Below are 22,217 nucleotides of genomic sequence, written 5' to 3' on the forward strand. Positions count from 1 at the left end.
AGACCACCGTTTGGCATGCTTCATCAATTCCTTTTGCGTGTGTCTTCAGTAAAGCGATGACACACACACACACACACACACACACACACACACACACACACACACACACACACACACACACACACACATCGCACTGAGAGTTCAGTCCAAGTATGTCAAACGCGTTGCCTCCTCTCCGCACTCATTGGCGTGAATGTTTGTCTTTGTTCTGTTCTGTCGGTTCACACTTTTGTTCACGTAGTCTGTTTGTAAATAGCTGTGGCCCTGGAGACAGCCACGCAGCGCTCCTTCCTCTCTTGGCCGTTTTCTTCGGACCCCTGATCTCCAGCTCAGTGTAAGCAGCGGCACACACTGTGCAGTGCTCGTAGAGAGTGAGAGTGCACAGTCAGTCCTCCTCCTTCGCTCTCCACTCACACACACCAGGATGGATCTGCCCTCCTAGCAGAGCAGAAGTCTACTTCACCAGTTTAGCAAGTTTAGTTCTCATTTCGGAGGGAAACAGGAGCAGCACACGTCGTCTCCCGCTGACAATATATTCTCCACGCATCAACTTGGCTGCAGGGACCCTACATGATGACAGCAACCGGGCTACAATCGCGCCTCCTGCTCCTGCTCTGCTTCATCTCCACCGCAGCGTGCAATATGTTCGCGTTCACCGAGGAGCCCTCTGAGAGAGTCGGGAAGGGAGACGGGTATTGTAGTCGGATATTACGGGCTCAGGGCAATCGCAAGGAGGGCAACAGTGAGTTTCGCCTCCGCGTTGAGGGAGACCCGGAGACCTACCAGCCGGGGAGCACATACAGAGGTTGGTGTTTATCCGCGAGATTTACGCACACGTCGTTGGCTGGCACTGTGTGCGTATTGTGAAATAATCACTAATCCGCGGTCAGTATGCTAAGCAAATTTAGAAAAAAACAAAACAAGTTTTACAGTCTACTTTTAATGCGATGCGAGTGTATGCACCCTGAAAGCAGCCCAATCTGTATTTGGTTCGTAAAGAGATGATCTTGCCTCCCACTAAGGAAATACGCATTTTAACCATTAAAAGATACATTTGATAACAATTTACATACCTTTTACTTATAGTATGTTGTTTTATATGAAGTATTTAACTTGTGTAAAGTGTCTTTGCGTACAATGTAAAGCACTTTATGATTAAAATGCATAATATAATGATACAATAATAATATTAATACTTGTAATAATAATTATATTATTAATAACAACATCAACTTACTTATTATTAGTGGTATTATTATTACTATTAATAAACCCTTATATGGAGAACCATGAGTAAATAGTAGGCTAAGCATTAAAAGCTCCTCAATGATCAAACATTAAAAAGGTTTATATAAAGCTAAATCCCTCTGCCGACTGTTCCATTTTGGTATTCTCTTTCCAACAGATTTTTTTTACAAAGCCAGCAGTCCCTGATTTCATAGCTTTTGTCTAAAGTGGAAGTTATTGGGAGCTGTTAATGTGCATGTGCCATCTGCTCTGCGAATCTCTAAGGCTCATGCTGTTCTGGACTCGTATGTTGCATTGTGGTTAGTTCATTGTTTTCAGATATAATCATAAATAGTTTTATAACATTCAAAGCCAATAAGTGAATTAGCAAAGTGGAGAGTTGGTTATCACATTTTTGCTCTCACCAATACTAAAAAAAAAAAAAATCATTTTGAAGCTTAAAAGTCTCGTCCAAAATGCTGATAAAGCCGTTACCCACAAAGTAAAAATATATTTTTTAATTTTCTGCTGGAATGCAAAATGTATAAAAATCTTAAACATCTGGAAATACTATCAGGCTGAGATTGAACCATTATAATGACTAGTATAATGAGCTACATCCTTAAAAGCAGGTGAAACATTTGATTGTGCATACAATCAGCCATGTAGTTAATTAAGCCCACTTTAGGGTTGTGTGTGGCAGTGGGGATTGTAGCTCAGCTGCTTTCTCTGTCAAGTGATGCTTGTTGTCTCTCTTGTTTGATTCCATCTAGTGACTGTGATTGCATCCAGCCCCTCCTACTTCAGAGGGTTCACCCTTATTGCCCTGAGGGAGGGTGCAGAAGGAGACAGGGACGAGGACTATATTGGAAATTTCCAGGTAAGGTTGCAGCTAAAGACATGACTGCATGTACAATCGCAAAAGAAGACCAGTTTGTATGTGTTCTCTATTATCACAGTTCAGTTACACTGCTATTAATCAAACCATATTAATCTACCACACCTGTAGTTAAACCCTGGTACTTAATGTCCATCCTTCCTCTGGAATCAAGCACAAGCACTTTGCATTAACTGTGTGAAGAAGTGAGAGATTTTCTCTGCATAGCCTTCCTGTCTTCACATGTCAAGGTGTGATTAAAAAAAAAAAAAAAAGGCAGATCTTACTGTAGATTGGGGGGATGGGGGTCTTGAGAGATTTTCTCTGCACAGCCTTCCTGTCTTCACATGTCAAGGTGTGATTATTCTCACCTCACCTCCTCTAATATGGCATATGAAAAGAGCATACTCTCAGATCAGCTTTCCAGGCTCTGAAAGAACTGTGCACATGTGTGGAATTTGAGAGTTGTGGGCCCACAAGCAGTTCATGTATGTAGGAAGTGTACAATCAAAGCAGTTGAAATGCTAATATGCATTTTACACAGGCAGACCAAGCTTGAGTAATGTAGAATGCAAGAGTTGACAGAGTGGGGCTAATAGTGCTAAAAGAAGAGAAAGAAGGCAAAGAAACTGGTGGTGTTACGCGCATGTGATAAGGGCCAAATATGTGAGGCCTTTGTAATTATAATACAGTGTGAGGAGTCGAGTGGTAGAAACAGAAGAGTGGTTGATGGGGTATATGGGTGAGTTTGAAAGAGGAAGGATAATAATCATGTAATACAACAATAAACTTGAGACATTTATTTTATTTCTTGAAAGTATTTTACATAGTGCTATACCTATAGCATCATGTAATGTGCGTAGATGCTATTCCAGCACATTCACAGGGTAGAACTACATGGCAAGTTGATGTAGCATTACATTCATAACCTTTAAATTAATTTCACTTCACCAGTTCATGTTCTTCTTTCATTCATTTAGCTTACTATGTCATACCAACATTTATTTCATCCAAATCTAGGCTGCAGTTTCATAAAATTCATAGAGTTTACCGTGCACAGGGTGCCTAATCCTGTTTTTAAAGGATTCAGAAAATAAATTGAGCAACCAAGGAATTTGTTTCAACTATATCAAGTACCCAAAATGTTGGAGTTTTACTGTAGTTTACAACAGTAAAACCAGTATACCATGATGATTTTTTTAAGAAGGAAATGCAAGGCATACATAAAATACCTGAATCCAAATCCCCATTTCTGCAGAGAACTCCAAAAAAGATGTCTTCTTAGTGTAGACCTAGTAAAGAAGCAATCTTTTAATGGGTTTAACAGCATGTGTGGAGTTTTCTTTTTCAGACTTTTGTAAACCTGTCGGCTTGGTGAGGTTTGAACAGCAGCCCTCAGGCTGCTCTGATCACAGCTTCTGCCATGCTGTGGCACTCTCTGTGACCTCAGCCTTGAATATGGGGGGACATAAAAAACGGCAACATTTTATTTTTGTTCTGTCATTACCCACATGCAACATTTTTTTCTGTTTTATTTGTCCTTCCAATTGATTTCATGCTTTTGTTATTTAGTGCCAGCCTTGAGCATGCTTTCAGCGGTATGGCAGCGGAGTGTGGCGTGGTGTGACAGGGCTCTAAACCTCAGGAGTAAAGAGGGGAAACACTACATCATTTAGTCACGTTCAGTCATTTTTCTCTCCACACATGGATGAGACTGAGAGTGGAGTGCACAGAGAATTATAGATAAATGTGTGACCATAGCCTTTATTTTTTGGCATCAAAACTAAAAAGAATTGATATGTCTACTAGGTTTTAAGAAGTTGAAGGTCTCTTTTACAGCTGCAGATCACCTGTTTCGCTACAAGCACCGTGTGATATCGCAGTTAAAATAAATTGCCGTCCAAAGAGTTATCCCTCTGTCATCACCTGCTCAGTTAGTCTTTCATGTTTTATGCCTTTCATTTCAAAAACACACACACACACACACACACACACACACACACACACACACACACACACACACACACACACACACACACACACACACACACACACACACACACACACACACACACACACACACACACACACACACACCATTCCTCCATTCTGAAAGAGCCCTGGGTGGGCCGGCCTCCTGGCATTGAGAGAAGAGAGAAAAAAAAGCTGCAACAGAAGACGTCAGACTTTATTTAACATACAGCTCATTTGAAATCTGTTGGTGTGCTCCATCTCAGCCGTCTCAGGACAGCTCCCGACTTGATGAAAAGCACTTTTATTGAGCTCTCTGGGAAGGTCAGATGCCACTGTGTGTATGTGTGTGTTTGTTGGCAAGAGTGTAAACCAGCAGGCAATGCTGGTGATGTCTGATGAGACATTACTTCGCAGCAGGGTGAGATGATAGAATAAGAAAAGGCAAACCTGGCTATGCAAAGGGTGAAATCATTGCCCTTTTGAGTGTAAGATGACATAATTGTACATAAAGACATAACAGAGATTGTGGGTGCATCGTCTTCACGTCACATTTCCACGAAGATGTTTGACACGTAACCCTTGTGAAAATTGTTACATTTGCATGCGCTATTCCAGTCCGGTCCTCATTTTATTTAAGCTCAAGGACATTGTTTGGGTCTGACCAGTAGCTACTTTTCGAGCCAATTAATTGCTTACTTTCATGCACACATTTGTTCATAAACCATGAAACACAACTCCTCTTTTTTGGGATTATATTATATGTCACATTTTCAATTTTCCCAGCATTAAAAGTCTTTCTCTTTTGGACATTCAGAATTATGCACAAGAAGAAATAAATCATAGATCATTTATCAGAAAATTGGTTACTTCTGTTTGCAGATGGTTTTTAAATGCATTCGCTGAGACTTCACTGGTTTTAGCATGTGTTGTAGTCCAGTCAGGCCACCCCAGGATGCCTGTTAGAAACCATGGGAACATGGAGGGGGGGCTGTATAATCCGTCAGCATGCATACACATGCACTGCACGTGTAGACACACACAGACACACACACACACACAGGCACACACACACACACACACACACACAGGCACACACACACACACACACACACACACACACACACACACACACACACACACACACACACACACACACACACACACACACACACACACACACACACACACACACAGGCACACACACACAAACACACAACTTCCAGGCTCCTCTTCTGACTTTATCTCTCTCACACTCTCTAACTCTCACACACACACAGGGGCATGCCATCCACACAAAATCCACTTTAAGAGGGAACTCATTCATAACATGGCATGACAAAGGAAATTCTCTGCTGACAGCTTTATGGAGTGAGAAAGTTCCCCTTCTTTACTGCCCCGATGTCACTTCCTATCAAACAGATCCTTGGTCTCTGGGCAGTGAATATTAGCCTGCTGGCTGTGCTCCCTCATGCAACCCGCTCTACTAATTTCCTGTCCAGTTAAAATCAACGAGATGCTCAGTGTCTCAGATGTGCAACTGAGTAGAGGGCAGCATGCATTTAGACTCTTCAGTTGACCCAAAGAGTCTGGGGACTTTTTTAAGGCCTATAATGTTAGAGTCATGATTGGGCATCTGGATGTGAACTCTCTGATTGATCGAGCACTGACGACTTCAATTCAATTTACTTCATTTCACAAGGAAAATTCACTAGAAGGCTGACATACGATATGGAAAGTGAAAGTAGTGTCACCCATTCACTAGACTGGATTGATTACTTTGCTGTTTGGTGTCAAATGCCTTAACCAGCTTCTTTTTTTTACTACTGTGGAGGATGGTTTAAAGAAGCTTGTGTCCTTGTCCCCAATATACTAACAATGACAGATTTTCACAAGGAGTGGAATGATACAAATCAACTGGCCTGTCTTTATCTGACAGAGTGGTTTTACTATGTGATACTTTAAAAAGAAGCAGTATCAACTCCTTGTTAACGGTTGCATTCTGTTGTGTTGACTGAGTATCCTGTATCTCTCAAGAAAAAATAAAAACAGTAATGATTAGAGAACATATATAGCTCATGTTTTATATGGCAGACATTTTTTTCTTCTTGCCTCTCTTGTTAATAATATCTCATACTCAATAATCAACAATTATATAGATTTTTGGGCCAATTAGAGAGATCCTGAATCCCAGGATCTTTTAAAAACATATGCACTAGTGTTTAAACCAGTGCATGTGAGAAGATTCTGTTTATTTCAGCGTATTGCTGCTAAAATCAGATGTGTTAGTTGTACCAACAACTCATGTTGTGTATTTTCGATTTACTTTGGGTTAAATCCCCTGAGGGGTTGTAAAATTATGAAATAATGTCAGTTTTAGCTTCTCATTATATTTATAGGCACTTGAGCTAGCCGTAGTACAGGAAATGAATGTGGAAAAGTATAAAATCCCATGCAGATGTTTCAAGTTCTTTTGAGGCAAGACTGAGGACGTTTTTATTCATCACTAATCTCTTTGTGTGTTTATGTGCCTGCTTTACAGATAATTGATGAGGAGGAAACACAGTTTATGACCAACTGCCCCCCTGCAGTGACAGAGAGCACTCCTCGCAGACGCACCAGCATCCAGGTGTTTTGGACTGCGCCCCCCAGTGGCTCCGGCTGTGTCACCATTAAGTATGTATACCGCAACTGATGCTGAGCCTGATGAGGAGAGGCGAGTCCTCAGCTCTAATGTTTAGAGATACACTACGCAATAATGATGGGGGATTAAGTTTTAGCTAAACAGGTCCTTGTACATGGTGAACTGTAATTATTATGTTCTTTAAGGTTTGGTAATGTGGTGAGTACGGCTGCCCATTTCTATAAATATATAAATGTTTTTTTGTCTCCCTGCATCAATGCCCACAGATCACTGGAGAATATTAGATGCAGGCTTAGTCTACAAGTCTCAATGATAGATTTGATTTGTGATTATCTCCTGCTGATACTTTTCAAAGCATACTATCAGCTTTTAGATGGTGTATTTTAGAAATCTGTTTTTCCACCTTCCAGGCAGTCACATGAGCACTTGTTCTTGTATTTTATGCAATGGAAATTTATAATAGCAGATTGATAGTATTTATATCAACAAGGACTAAATAACAGAAAAAACCTCTTTGTGTAATGCAATACAGTTTAAAAGCACCACAAGCCACACACTCTTAAATGATCATAAGGATTTTTTGGTTGTCTTTTGTGTTAGTGCATTACTTTTAGTAAATAAACTTGCAAAGTGTATACTGATAGCGGTAACAGTTAGTTGTGTTGTGAGAGAGGTTGACCTACCGTAAAAGGATGGTTTTAAGCGCTTGCTTTTCAACTTTTCAACTAAAAGTTTCCAATATATTTTATGGCAAGTTCACATGTACAGTAAATCTGTTTATTCACTTCCCGAAAGGTAAGCCCAGTTAAGTACAGAACGTCTTGTCAATTTTCTGTTTCTCTTGGCTTTATAAACTATTCATTACCTTTATCAATTATATGGCTGATTGACAGGGATTAATTCTGCTTTTGTGTGTCTTTTGGGCTTGCTTGGGCACAGAAGGGTAGTCATGGCCTATATCCATTTATTAATCCAGTACTTTGGGGTAATAATGTGAGTACAGGAGGTGGAAAGATACTAAGTGACTGTGACTCAAAAGGCCCTCTGATCAATGCATTATTTAACTGTGTTTGTATGCTACATCTCTGCTGTTCCTTTGTACAAAGGGATGATGAAAAGGTTACAGTTTTTAGTAACGCATGTTATCGTATGGCTGATACAGAATGTGGTGAGCTTTCCTTTTCTATGTCTCTGTGCTTTCCATTTCCCTTGTGTTTGTCTTTCTGGAGTATCTTCATGACCTGCCCACTCAATAACGTCTGAGCTTTTCTATACTCTCTCTCACTCCTCGCTCTCCCGTCCTATTTAAAAAATAAAATCTATGTCCTCTTTGTTTTCATCTTCACTGTGGTGTTGTCATAGTTTTTTCACAGTCACAGAGCCTCTGAGCTCCCCATAGAGACCAATGGGATGATGGCAGAATTGTTCTCAGTTAAGCACATGGATAAAGAGAAAAAGTTGAAAGAGTGACAGAGCGTACAGCTGAGAAAGAGATACTGGACTTATTAATACCTAAGCGCAGACCGCAGGGGTGGGGGGTGAGAGTGAGAATTTCAAAAGAGATTCCACTGAAAATCACCATTACAGGCTTGGAGTGGATATTTGCCACTGTTTTTTCCCTTAACTGGCACTCAGGTTGATAAAGCCGTTGTATATCTTTGTGCTGCAACCAAACACAAGTCTTAATTATGTCTTATTGATTGAGGAGTTTCAACTCCTGTAACTAACTGATGGGGCTTTTTATATGTAACTATCAAGAGGGAGAAACACATTCTTGTACACTACGGCTGTGTACTGTGTATCATACCACCAGAGAAACATAGGAACATAAACAAGAACATACTGTGCAGTCAGCACTAGGCATAGAACGAAACAATATAATCTGAAATGATTGCTAATTTCATGGATAAGTTTAGAGAGGACATTTTCATTACCACCACAGGCGGGGTAAATGTTTTTTCCCCCAATTTGTGTCCCAAGAGAGCTCGATCAGTCAGCCTGCCTGTAAAATATCATGGTAATTTAAAAAACATCTGGCCATGAAATTAGAAGTGTGTGTGTGTGTGTGGCATGTATGTTTCTGTTAGAAAGCTCCTGTGGCTCAAATGTTTTCCCAGAACAGTTTCTCCTCCCGAGTGGTTTGTTGCAGTATAATTGACAGGCAGCTGATGTCTTTTAGATGGAAAGACTATGCTTGGTGGTTTGGTTCTGTCTATGGTTGGTCTGTGATGATAGGGTCAGGCAATGATGCTCATTCAAACTCCTGAACTCAGAGCACGGACTTTGAAAGTCTAACCATCCAATACAGTTATTTTCAGCTTTCGTATATTTTAGAATCACATCAGGCCAAGGTTTCTATCACTGCATCTCAGCTGCTGGTATCCCACTCTTGTTTTGTTGAGTTGTGTACTGACTATCAAAATCTTGTTGAACTACAAAAACAAACAGTCCACTTGGGCTTTAACAGTAGTGTAACATAGTGATGTCTTTCAACTTTCAAAGTATCTTTGTAGTCACTAAACACAGACTTTTTGTTAATAAGCTACAGCTAATCATTGCCATGGATGTTGGTCATTTTAATCGGTAAAACTGTTGTTCGTACTGGCTAAGAAGCTGCCATTTTGATTTTTTTCCTTTTTGCTGATAAAACATAGTAAACAGAGATAAACATGTGATAGGGGATTTATTAGCCTCTGAGCTTAACAAATCATAGTATTCTTCAGGCTAGAAACTGGATTTGGATCTGCTCAAATTGAACTGACTATCAGAACCCAACTTTAGTACTCTTTACTCTACTCTACTCTACTCTACTCTAGTGACTCTCTAGGCACAAAAGATTTAGAAGATTTCAATCTGACGAAACCAGCGAAAGGCTTGTTTTTAAGTGTGCTGTTCCTAATCATTACCTCTAAGTAGGGCTTTTTATACTGCTGCTTGATTGGAAATGGTAGATGAATGATTGCTAAATGCTCTCAATACATAAAACTGAATTATAAATGTCAAACCTTGTCTATATTTTGTCCCGACTTTTTCCAAATTAAATGTTAGCTTCTTGCCGAATTGGATTAAAAATAATTGGCTTCCATTTTGCTCATTAGGAGGCACTTAATGATAAAATCAAACATGACCCGCGGTTGACTGATCAGGAGCTATTGTCACAGCTGAATCCTTGTGGTTGAAGCCAGAGTAAGTCACATCAAAATACAGTCCATGTATTGTAGACGGCATTGAAGTTGCTGCAATCTTTTATCTTTCCATTTGTATGTAGGAAGCAATATATTTGTCATCCCTCTCTGGTGCTGTGCAATATGGGGGCTGTGCGATGTGTTCTGATGGGCTGTCTAACTAAGACAGTGTATCAGTGATCAGATGAATGTCACAACCACATGCAGCTGTCACAGTCTGTTAATCTCCTTCAGCACAACTATAGGTCAGATCAAGGAGGACTTGAGGAGTGGTGACAGACCACTATAGTCAAGCAGACTCATGGTAATTAGATGTAAATACATTTGATTTGTTCAGTGGATTTGACTAGTGGCTCTTAGTTGTTTTATTTTTGTAAAAGAGTTTGTAGCAGCAGATTCAACAAATTAAAGGTATGCGATCTCTGGTTGTAGCAGGAGCTGATCGAACAGAATTAAAATTAATTATTTTACAGATCTGCTGGGCATGCAAATTTAAATGTAGCTATAGAAAGATGAAATCTGTCTTGCTCTTTTCTATTTTCTTTTGTTCTTTTGTTCTTTTTAATATTTTTAATATTTTTCTCTTTTTTTTATGAAGCTTGCAAACATAGACCTACTCCATCCCCCCACACATCCACACACATTCAAATCAGTGCACTTTTGGGGTGATTAAGATCGGTGGTGGTGCGGATATGGCAAAGTGAGATAGAATTTAAATTGGATGTTAAATAAGCATTACTCCGCTTGATTGTCTGGCCAGCCCGGGAGAGTGGGCAAGCAGTCAGGCAGAGTTTGCTCCTCTCTCTCAGGGAGATATGTGAAATTGGGGTGAAATTGAATTAAAGCGTGAACAATTAGAGATCTGCTGGTGGTATCACTTAGCTTGAATCATTTCATCCATGTTATTTTTTTAGACTGTTTTGGCCATATATCATACTTGCTTTTGCACACTCCATCTAAAACTTACACCAATATGTCCTCTATAGTAAAAATGATATTTTTATAAGAGTGAATTTTGATGCCTATCATTGAAATAAAAAATGCAGAGAGAAATGATAATTTGAGAGAGAATAGTAGTGCTTGTGAATTTGTATTATTTGTTTGAGAAGGAGTGAGTGTACTTACAGTGTACTATAGTATAACATTATAATTATGTGAATATTTCTGTGGTTTTCTTTGAAAACGAATGGCAATGCATACATTAAAAGTATGTTAAAAAGGGAATTTGACTAAAAAAGGAAGGAAGGTCATTGTGGCTTACAGCCAATCAATACTCAAATCCACTCATTCAAATTCTTACCTTTTATTAGAAGTGATTTATTTCGACATGCTATTTTTATGACTTTTTTTGGCATACTATACAATGGCTTTTTATGACTTTTTTTCAACATACTATACTATGACTTTTTTATTATTATGCTATATAATGACTTGACGTACTTTAGTATGACTTTGTTTGACATATTATACTATGATTTTTTGATTACTTTTTTTAACATGCTATTACTTTTTCATGACTTTTTGGACATACTATACTATGACTTTTTTATTGCCTAATTTGACTTACTATACTATGACTTTTTTATGACTTTTTTTCAACATACAATACTATGATTTTTTTATGATTTCTTTCAAAATACTATAATATGACTTTTATTGACATGCTATTCTATTAACTATTTGATGATTTTTTTTTTACATACTATACTATGACTTTTTTCAACATACTATAGTTTGACTTTTTTAGGACTTTTTTCAACATACTGTACTATGACTGTTTTCGACCTGCGATAGTATGACTAAAAAAAAAAAAAAAAATACTCTTCTGACTTTTTGACACGATATTATATGATGTTAGTTACTTGTTTCAACATTATATTCCGCAACTTTTTTTGTCTTATTTGAAATGCTATACCATGACATTTTGACAAACTATATTTCAACTTTTTTATCCCTTTTGTCCAACATGTTATAATATGATTTTTGTGTCGACATATTGTTTCATGTTTTTTTTCGACATACTATATTATGACATTTTTTTACTCACTATACTCTGGCTTTTATGACTTGTTTCGACATACTATACCATGAGTTTTTTTACATGCTATATTATGGAATTTAACATACTATGTTATGACACTTGTATTACCTTTTATTCAACGATATTATGACAATATTATTATTCGATATTATGATGTGACTTTTTTAACTCGATAATATACTGTGACTTATTATGACTTTTCTTCGACCTACTATACTATGACTTTTTCATGACTATTTTTAAAATTCTATACTATGACTAATGCAATTTTTCCAACATATTTTATTTTGATTTTTTATGGAATGCCATACTATTACTTTTTTTTATGACAAATACTATGACTTTAAATTACTTTTCATAAGAATGTCATAGTAAAATGCAATAAAACGTAAAGTGTGGTACAAAAATGTCTTAAAGAGTCATTGTACATTGTGTCATAAAAATGTCATAAAAATTGGCACAGTATAGTATGACATTGAAAACATCATAATAAAGTTTTCCTTTAAAATGTCGTAAAAATTCTCATATTTTATTAGGCAATTAAAATATCCTAAAATGTTAGTTTATCATAAAAATCTCATAAAATAGCACAGTATAGTATGCCATAAAAAGTCATAAAAAGTACTGCATGTAATACAAATTTCATGGTATAATATGTTATGAAAAGTAATTTTAAAAATGTCATACAATAGTATGTCATAGAAGTCTCAAAAAGGCACAGTACAGAATGCCATAAAAAAGTACAGTATGCTACAAAATAGTCTTAAAGAGGTGTGAAGGGCGGATTTCTGACCCCAAAACAGAATTCTGACAGACGATTGAAATAGTAACAAGCAGCTTTATTTGAGATATGCGTTGCCGTTGGAGTGGAGAGGCAGAACGGGCTGAGCTCTCTGTTGCGAAGCAGACTGGCGTGGCGCTGGTTATGACATGTAGAGAATAGACCTAAGGCACAGAAGAAAAAAAAACACGTAATAATGTAATTAAAAAAACGCATAGCTTGTTATGCCATTAAAATGCTTTTAAGAAACTCATAAAATAGTATTCCTTAAAAATGTCATGAAAATTCCTTATCATATTATTCAAAAACAAGTCATAGTGTAGTCACATAAATGTAATCAAAAGGCATTAAAAGTAGTTGTGTGGAGTGGATGCGGACCCAAAAACAGCTTTACTTGAGAAACGTGTGACGAGAGTAATTCTGGAGATTGGAGCGGGGCAGGCAGAGAGAGCTGAGCTGTCTGCCAGGAGGCACACTGGCATTCAGAGAGTGGACACACAACAAAATACAATATTAAGCAGAGTTCATAAAACGCGAGGATTAGACTGACTGAAACTAAAAACTTGTTGTAATAAGTATGAGCTTGGCAAATTGAAGTATGTCATAAAAATATCTAGTATAGTATGCCATAAAAATGTCATAGTATAGCATGTCTTTAAAATGTCATAGTATAGTAAAAGTATAGGAAATTGTTATAATAAAGAATATAGAATGCCAATAAAAAGGCATTGCATGTTGTAAAAATTTCATGAAAATGTCATAGTACAGTTTTCCATAAAACGGTATTAAAATGTCAAACTAGAGAATGTCTTGCGACAAATATGTCATATTACAGTAATCCATAAAGATGTCATTAAATCAATTTCATAAAACTGTCATCAAAATGAGATAGTATAGGACGCCATAAAAATATCATAAAATAACAAAGTCTAGTATGTAATAAAAGTGTAGTAGTATATTATGCCATTAACACGTCATAAAAAGTCATAGTGTAGTATAAAAAAATTTCTTCGTATAGTATGTCATAGAATTGTCAGACGAAATAGTATATAAAGCTATTAAAAATGTTATGAAAATGACATTTTATAGTAAGTCACAAAAATGTCATAAAGTATGTCATTAAAATGCCATAGCGTTATCAAACTGTAACTAAAAGTATAACATAAAATAGTCATACTGACGTATGTCAAAAAATAACAAAAAAATACCTACTAAAAACACTTATTTCGAAACTGGTCCTTAAGATTTCATAGTATTGTATGTCATTAAAATGTGATAGTTTAGTATTTCATGAAAATGTCATTGTATAGTGTGCCATTAAAATGTGTTAATAAAAATTCCCAAACTGTCATTACAATTTCACAGTGCAGTACCTCCTTAGACTGCCATACAATAATATGCCTGTAAAAGTATAGTATGACAATACAATATTATTATAATATCTTGTAAAAAAAAATATCATAGTATAGTATGCCATTAAAAAGAAGTATAGTATGCCATCATAATGCCAAAGTGTAGTATCTCATTTAAATGTTTCAATAAAATTTGGAATTAAATTAAGTGAAGTGCACAGTTTTTTTTGGGTGAATGAATATCTAATTACCCCCAATTCCATGTTTTTCTAGCTGTTGGGGACAGGTTCTGGGATCAGCTCAGCTCAATAGAGGAAAACACAGCTCGGCATAGTGTGATACTAAATGGTATCCTAACAGTCCAGCTGGACTCTTCCCACCTGGAGCACATCCATCCAGCATATCATTGTTGGGTTTTATCCCCATGGAAACCTTCCTGCAGCCATGGCTGGTGTAAAAGGCTGGTGTTTGTGAGGAAGTTAGGTGCCTTGAGGCTTGTTTTCTGTTGTTGTTTTCTCAAGTCTTCTGGACTGATGAAAAGGTTTATTTGTGGCTGATTTACATGTCAAGGCTCCTCACAGACCTTTGTTCCTCACCAACCATTGGAACAAGTTTCTCAAGACAGCTCAATCTAGAGAAGCTCCCCTCTGCCAGGCCTCTTATTTTGGGGAGCATAACTGTTGGCCTGTCAATCAGTTCTTATCGACACAGTGCATAGCCAACTATATAGTATGTATTTTTCTTTCTGTGAATTTTATTTACGAAAATGCCTTTGAGACTTTTTACATGCAGAAATTACTTTGTCAGTTGCCGTCTTTCTCTTTCAGTTTTATTTCTTCAGCCTTCAATGTATGCATATCTTAATGCTGATGCATGCTTTTTGTGGTCTTTGTATGAGATATTAAATGCCTCCATCTGAAAGACAGCCTGATTATGCAATTATCCTGTGGGCTCTGATAACTGCTTTTAGAAGTCTGCTGAAAAAAAAAGGAAGATGCTTATGAATAACACTGCACCTGTTCCATCTGAAAGAATCCTCTGCTTAGATATTATCAAACCTTGAAAGCCAAGATTTTCCACATTTCCTGCCCCCTGTTGTCTTCTCTTTATTTAAAAAAACACTTTTACCCATGCTTTTGCCCCTTATGCTTACATTTGCACTTGGTGCTATTACCAACAAACTTCACTCCTTGATGCCTCCATCTCTTTTTGTTCTCTTTGTGCAGGGCAAGCATTGTGCAGAAGAGGATAATCTATTTTCAGGATGAAGGCTCACTCACCAAGCGAATGTGTGAGAGAGGTAGGCTTTTTTTATTGACATTGAATAAATCAATTACCATGCATGTCTATACCTTTAATCTCTCTGCCATGACTCTGTATGCTCCCCAATTACAGTCACATTTTTTTGTCTGACTTCTTTTACTCTATTTTATTTCATTCTTGATTTTGATGCACGGACAGTCCTGTCTGCAGTTATGCTCTGGCATATGAATGATTATAAATGAGTGTGACCCCCTGACAGTGCATTACATTGGATCTCACACTGTGCAGCAGATCAAAAGAACCATGCTATATCCTCCCCTTTGCTCATGCCCTCCCTGTTTTCATCACTTCTACTCCCAATTTTCTTAAACCACCCAGCTCTTGTATGATGAGCACCACTCTCATCTGCTTGTTATATTAACGAGCAATCTCTCTACGCCTATCTCATCTTCTTTTGTATTTCTCTCTCTGGATCTTTTTCTTTCCCCCTCGTTACTGTACAGAATCCTTGTATGGAGACGTTACAGATAAACCTCTGCTTGACTGTTGTGCCTGTGGAACAGCAAAGTACAGAGTCACCTTCTATGGGAACTGGTCAGAGAAGATTCATCCCAAAGACTATCCACGTAAGCACAAACTCATCTGCTCTTTGTCATTTTACCTCAGCTCCATTACACATTTAAATTGTGATGATATTAAAAGAATTTCATGCGAAAAGCCTTAAACCAACAGGGAATTAATAATGCTAGTAAATATTCCCAATGTAGCCCAAGGCTGTTAAAGTTTGTTCACTAGACTACCATGCCATAGACCTTTATGGTTTACCAGTGAGCATTACGATGAACATGGGTTTTGCAGTTTATTTTCAACAGATTCCACCTACTGCATCTGTCTGCTATTGTAACTCAAGAGCTCAGCACACCCGCAGCTAAAATGAGTCATCAACAAATTTACTATTTGCTCCTGTGTGAGTAAACTGTTGCTTAAAAAAGTAACAACTTTTTAGGAAATTATTAAGATTTCTGAAAGTGAAAGTACATACTCATCAATATTTAAGTTGTAAACATGAATGAATGGGTTTGGGGTGATTGCTAGACACCCGGAAGGTCTGAACATTATGAGGAATGGACTTTTAATACAATTTGTTGACAATAACAAAAATTGACAGCTCCTTTAATCTTGATTGTAGCACCGTAGCCCCAAATACTAAATATGGGTGGTTTAGCCCCAGTACCTAGATCTCAATAGTGATGTGTGTGGTTAACTTGCTACAGTATGGTACTATGGTTGAGTGTGATGCGTGTATAACCTTGAGCCACACTATCAGGATGGGAATGGACTTAAGGATTACACAGGCGTTCTTGTCTAAATCAGGCTCTCGCTGGTCAGATCAATATACTGATTAGAGTGGAATAAGATAAACCCTGAAATCGAAATGAGCCTTAATTTACTGTCTTATGGAGGGAGTAGTTGCTGTGTGACTCACTTTCACATACTGATTCGTAAACACACCTTGCACATAGATCAACTTAAAAGAGGATAGTGCAAGCTGTGTGGTGTCTGTTTAATCCTGACTCATAAAGTGTTGCATTTGGTTTTCTCCTTGCACAAAGTCATATCCTAGGTAACCAGTTATTATAACACATTGCATATTTTGCGTTTGACAATATTATTCACTGACTTCAAAACGGTTATCGCACGATGATCTGCCCTCATTTGAGTTCTTATGATACTTTAAAAAAAAAAAAAAATAGCTATAAGTAAACATACCTGAGATATGCTACTAATTTCACATGTCATCCTATTTTTAAGAAGTCCTTCAGGTCTAGAAGCCTTTGACCATTATGGTGACACACATTCCAGACAAAAATTTGCTGTAAAATAGGCCAGTGGGACTATTTTTATTTTTACTACCGACATGGTAACCTTGTCAGTTCCATTTTCTTCTCCCTTTTGTCCCCATTGTAAGTCATGCAGCAATGCATGGCTATTCAACCCAAGCCCCAGCAGCTCGCTTGGACACAGGGAGTATATCGAGTCGGAGAATGGCCTGGATGTCAACAAAGATTTTTCATGGGATTAGTGGGAGTTATAAAGAGAAAAAAGAGAAAAGGAATGGTGGAGAGATGAAGAGTTTACCATTCATTTATTGACTAAATAAAGTACCCTATCATAGAAAATGTCCTCTTACACAAGGGAAGCAATACATTCTGTGTAAGTCCAGCCTGAAAAAAAAATATACAGAAACAACAGATGCCCTCTATCTCCTGTAAACTAAGCCCGGCCATTTTCCCCCTTGACAGAATTTGAAGTGGTTTCATATGATTGCATATGAGGCATATAATGCATTCACAAACACAAAGAGAAAGGACAAAGATCTTCAACCCTACGGTTACATTCCTTTTTCATCTAAACATCCACATAGCCGTCTAATTTATCTAATTAATGTGCATGGTCACCTATAAATAGGAAATATAATAATACTATAAACAGCTATGTATTTTCTAGCATTACTACAACTTTGTATCATCTTTGTAGGACAGCATGTCTAAAGTATGTTAATTTACAGGAATCTGGCAATGCACACAACATAAGTTGATTGGCAACAGGGATGTGCAGTGTAATCCTTAATTTCGCGTACAACATTGAAGTCAAATGTCTGATGCTGGAAAGCACAGTTGGCCCCTGTCTGTATCAGCTGCACGAAACTCTTGTTGACCTTTTCCCAAGTGCATCACTACTTGATCAGGGGTCTGTTCAATGTCTTTGTATTTGTTAGTCTGCTAGTATTGTTCTTAAATCCAGCAATGAACCATGTATCAGAGAGTCCTATTAACATGTAGAGAGAGGTCAAAGGGTTTAGTTATAGCCTTATGAGGCTCCATATTCTTAAAACAGTACTGAAAAATTGTGGCAGATTATAAAAATACACTTTGCAGCTTGGCACATATTATGTCACTGCTCTATTTCTCTGCCTGGTGTCTTATAAAATCATTTCCACAACTTTAAGATGGTCACCAGCTTCAATACTGGCACTAATGCCAACTAAAACTGTATTAAAAAGGATAAATGACACCCACCTCTGAAGTAAACTAATACTGCCTCAACCTTAGGGGAAGGAACCCGATGATGGAAATAGAACTGCGAACCAAAGCCATAAAGTGGAAGCTATGTGGTTATTGGCAATGACTCCCTGCCTGCCAGGGTCAGACATTTATGAAAGCTTGGGAAACAAATAGCCTTAAAATGTAATAAAGGGCCATCGACAATTATATTAAACAACTGATATGGATGATTGGAAAACGAATCCTCTGCATTTCTAATCAACTATTTCTCAACATTGCTTCCATACTTACAAAGACTGAGAGGCCTTTAAAGATCCAATGAAGGACAAAGACATTTTATTTTTATCATGTAGCTTCATGCAAGGCTCCAACCATTTCCACTTTTTCATACTGGAACAGAGCAATACAGCCACCACTAACCTCCCTTCAGCTTACTACTTTTCAGGTTGGAGCTCTCAAGGTGCTTCCCCATAAACTGCAAGGCAGATAAATGCAATGCACCTGGAGCACAAACGCATTTAACAAACCCATTGGCAGCAATAAGAAAATGGCACCTTTCACTGTTAAAAACACATCCAGATCAGGCCCTAAGAGATGATATTGACATTGCTAGTCCCGATTCTTCAGGCAGGTCGTTTCGAATCATGGTCATCCTTAGTCCTTCACCAAGACACCAGAAGAGTTTGAAGGCTCTGTGCAAGCTTTGCTTTTTCATTTGTTTTTCAGAATTTGACAAATTGTTACTCATTTTATACTTTCCGTAGTTAATATAGGATAAGGTTGTGTAGAGTCCAATCAAATCAACCAAGTCAGTGTTCAAAGTTCACTAATTTCTTGTCAACACTGCACCAGTTATCAAGTAACACTTGGTGGTGTTATTTTCTCTTAAAATGAACACTTAACTAGTGTGCAATAATCACTCAAAAAAATACTGCAATCAAAAAATATATATTTATTGGGAACTGGAACATTGAATGGAACTTTATCTACTGTTCTTCACACTTCTTGTGACAATATCTGCAATACCTTTGTATCATGTCAAACAAACACACTGAAAAATACAGAATGGTCCCTTTATGCGAGCTTCCTGTTTAAGGCATACATTCTCAAGTTTTACTGAATATCAATAAAACACAGGTGGATCTTTGAATAACTTGCCATGTTATATGTGTGACTTTTACTGAACAGATCTCCCAACATACTATCCACCAAAGATTGAAAATAAACCAATTCACAGAAATTGCACACCTATAGTTCAATAAAAATGAACTCTCCTCAATCTATTTTGAAAGAAATATATATATAGATATTATTCTTCATCTGTAAACTTACTACTTATGCTGATAATTTCAAATCTGCAAATAGAATTTACCACCACCATCCATCCTCCCATTGAAAATGTGCATGCAAATTACAATTTCACTTAAAATATATGGCCATTATCTTAAAGCAACATCATGTTTTGAATGTCTTTGAAAAGGCTCTGGATGTAACTATTCATGATTTTTACATTGCATGTCTTCTGCCAATTAATCACTCAATTACAGTACAGGATAATTTATTGCACTGCCCATTGCCTGCATATTTCCCACTACAGGCCTCCTTCCTAACTGAAACATATTATTGAGGGACTTTAACATTCACATGTTTTAGTAATCTAACATTACGCTTTGGTATTTGCATTAGAACTTCAGCCAAACTTTTAATTTCAATGAGTAATGCTTCAAGAGTGCATTGTGTCCCCAAAATGGTAAAACACAAAATAGCTTAACTACCAGCATTTGTTAGGCTATACTCCCTTTTCTCAACTTTAAATGCTCAAGCATGTTATACATTAATGTGCTCGTCTCTTGGTGAGTGAAAGAACATGACAGCTGTCAGGACAGAACAGCATAGTAAGGGCTGTATTTAGGGCTTAATGATTAGAGGCAGACCTATGACCTATTGAACCTCACCTTGAATAAAACAAGTTGAAATAATGGTGTTCATACAAATGGTCAAGTTGTACAGGTAAAGACAACAACAATAATCATTCAGTTTGGTGAGTAGCTGTCAAAAGAAACTGAAGTTTAAACAACTGAGGATGGTTGACCCACCAGGACAAAAGCGAATATTTATGTTGATCCGGGCTGTAAAATCATAATTTCCTCTAAGGGTGATGTAACTGGGTGTCATTTCAGTCCATGTATATAATAACACACTAGGCAGGGGGAATTATATGACAGTAACAAGGTAATGATGGAATATGAGACGACCAGTTTCTGTGCTGTAGAGGTAGACATATCAGACCACTGATAGGCCCATAGCGAGATAGTAAGGGTACCCCAAAATGACCCGTAAACATCAATATTAGCATGCCTTACTATGCCTTATACAACAATAGTGGAGGTTACAGCAGGGCTTTAGCTTCCACCATCTTTAATTGTATATGGCTCAAGTGGTTTAGCCTGTGCTGTCACCTCTGGTGGATCATCATATCTACTACCACTGCTGCATTTTCTCTGTACTTACAGGTATAGGGCAGAAATAGAGTTACATTTTTCCTTCTTCCCATGTCACTTGGGCCCAAACACCTTTTCCCTGAGTGAGAGAGATAGAAGCAATGAAAGGATTATGAGCTACCATAACATTCGAGTAATACACTGTAGGAAACTATGATTCAGTTTTAGACTGATACAAATCAGGTATTTGTTCTGTCAATCAACAGACACATGTACCAATCAACTGAGGGATCATTATTGGCATCTCTAGAGCTGTTCCTCTACAAGTGGCAAAAATAATCTGCTAATTGAATGATTAAGACATAACCTTTGCAAACAGGCTGGGATGTCCAACTGATGAAATGCTTTATTGTCTTATTCCACCAGGTCGTGCCAATCACTGGTCAGCCATTATTGGTGCCTCCCACTCGAGGAGCTATGTGCTGTGGGAATATGGTGGCTATTCTAGCGATGGAGTTAAACAGGTAGCTGAGCTGGGTTCCCCTGTCAAAATGGAGGAAGAGATCAGACAAAAGGTAAGAATCTCTGATGATGAATGATGTGTCCTAAATGTTGTGTATAAAGTACAAAGGAAAAATATCCACAAAAAAATTTGATGCACACTATACATTTTTGCTAGATTTACAGTAAAGGTTTTAAACAAAAGGATGATTTTATTCTTTGTTCTTTCTAGGCTTTGTCCAAAACTAGTAAGATTGTCAAGAGTGTCATTTGCACAACACTGCAGGGCCCTCAGAGGATGTTCTAGTGTGTGCACACCTGAGTTCAGCATAGAATGAATTGCTCTGACATTGTTGTCCAAATTGATTAGTGCCTTCTAGCATCTATGGTATTCTTAGCCTGACTCTACATCTGCTGTGTACTGTGTACACAACCGATACACTGGATCTGGGGGAGGGGTACTGCTGTAGGACCTAGTTTGGATGATGATAGAAAAGGTTAGAAAGAAATATCACTTCCTGGTGTGTCATGAAAAGAGGCCAATAATACATTCCACCAAAAGGCTCAGCATTTAATTTTTCATATATCAGTTTATCTTTGATCAGACTTTTGGGCTTGACATGGCCCTCATAATGCCCAGGAGGTGTTTGGAGATAGCATCCACAGGAAGTAGCTGATATTTCCGTCATTAACTCAGTGTTAATTAGTAATCCATTTCAACATCTACTGGGCCCAAGGGAAATTTTCTCTACTTTCACTTTTGAACTGCCTTTCCCAGCTTTCACCTTCCTTTTAGATGTTAAGTTGTAATTCATATATATTTCTTGGGCTCCACTTATCATGTTCTTTCTCCCTCCTTGGCCTCTCTT

At 37.6% G+C, this 22,217-nt stretch overlaps 1 protein-coding gene across 1 annotated transcript in view; it reads left to right on the top strand.

Annotated features, from left to right (window-relative positions):
* Positions 1–570: 570 nt before the first annotated feature.
* spon1a (spondin 1a) overlaps positions 571–22,217 on the top strand; it is a 59,812-nt gene continuing 38,165 nt past the window's right edge. Inside the window, exons 1-6 of the mRNA XM_054613610.1 lie at positions 571–805; positions 2,001–2,107; positions 6,618–6,751; positions 15,305–15,378; positions 15,845–15,967; positions 21,274–21,422. Of these exons, the coding sequence (XP_054469585.1) occupies positions 571–805; positions 2,001–2,107; positions 6,618–6,751; positions 15,305–15,378; positions 15,845–15,967; positions 21,274–21,422 (822 nt within the window). The remainder of the gene's footprint in view (positions 806–2,000; positions 2,108–6,617; positions 6,752–15,304; positions 15,379–15,844; positions 15,968–21,273; positions 21,423–22,217) is intronic.

Source organism: Anoplopoma fimbria, chromosome 2 (assembly GCF_027596085.1).
Source record: "Anoplopoma fimbria isolate UVic2021 breed Golden Eagle Sablefish chromosome 2, Afim_UVic_2022, whole genome shotgun sequence".
In the NCBI taxonomy this organism is placed as follows: Eukaryota; Metazoa; Chordata; class Actinopteri; order Perciformes; family Anoplopomatidae; genus Anoplopoma; species Anoplopoma fimbria.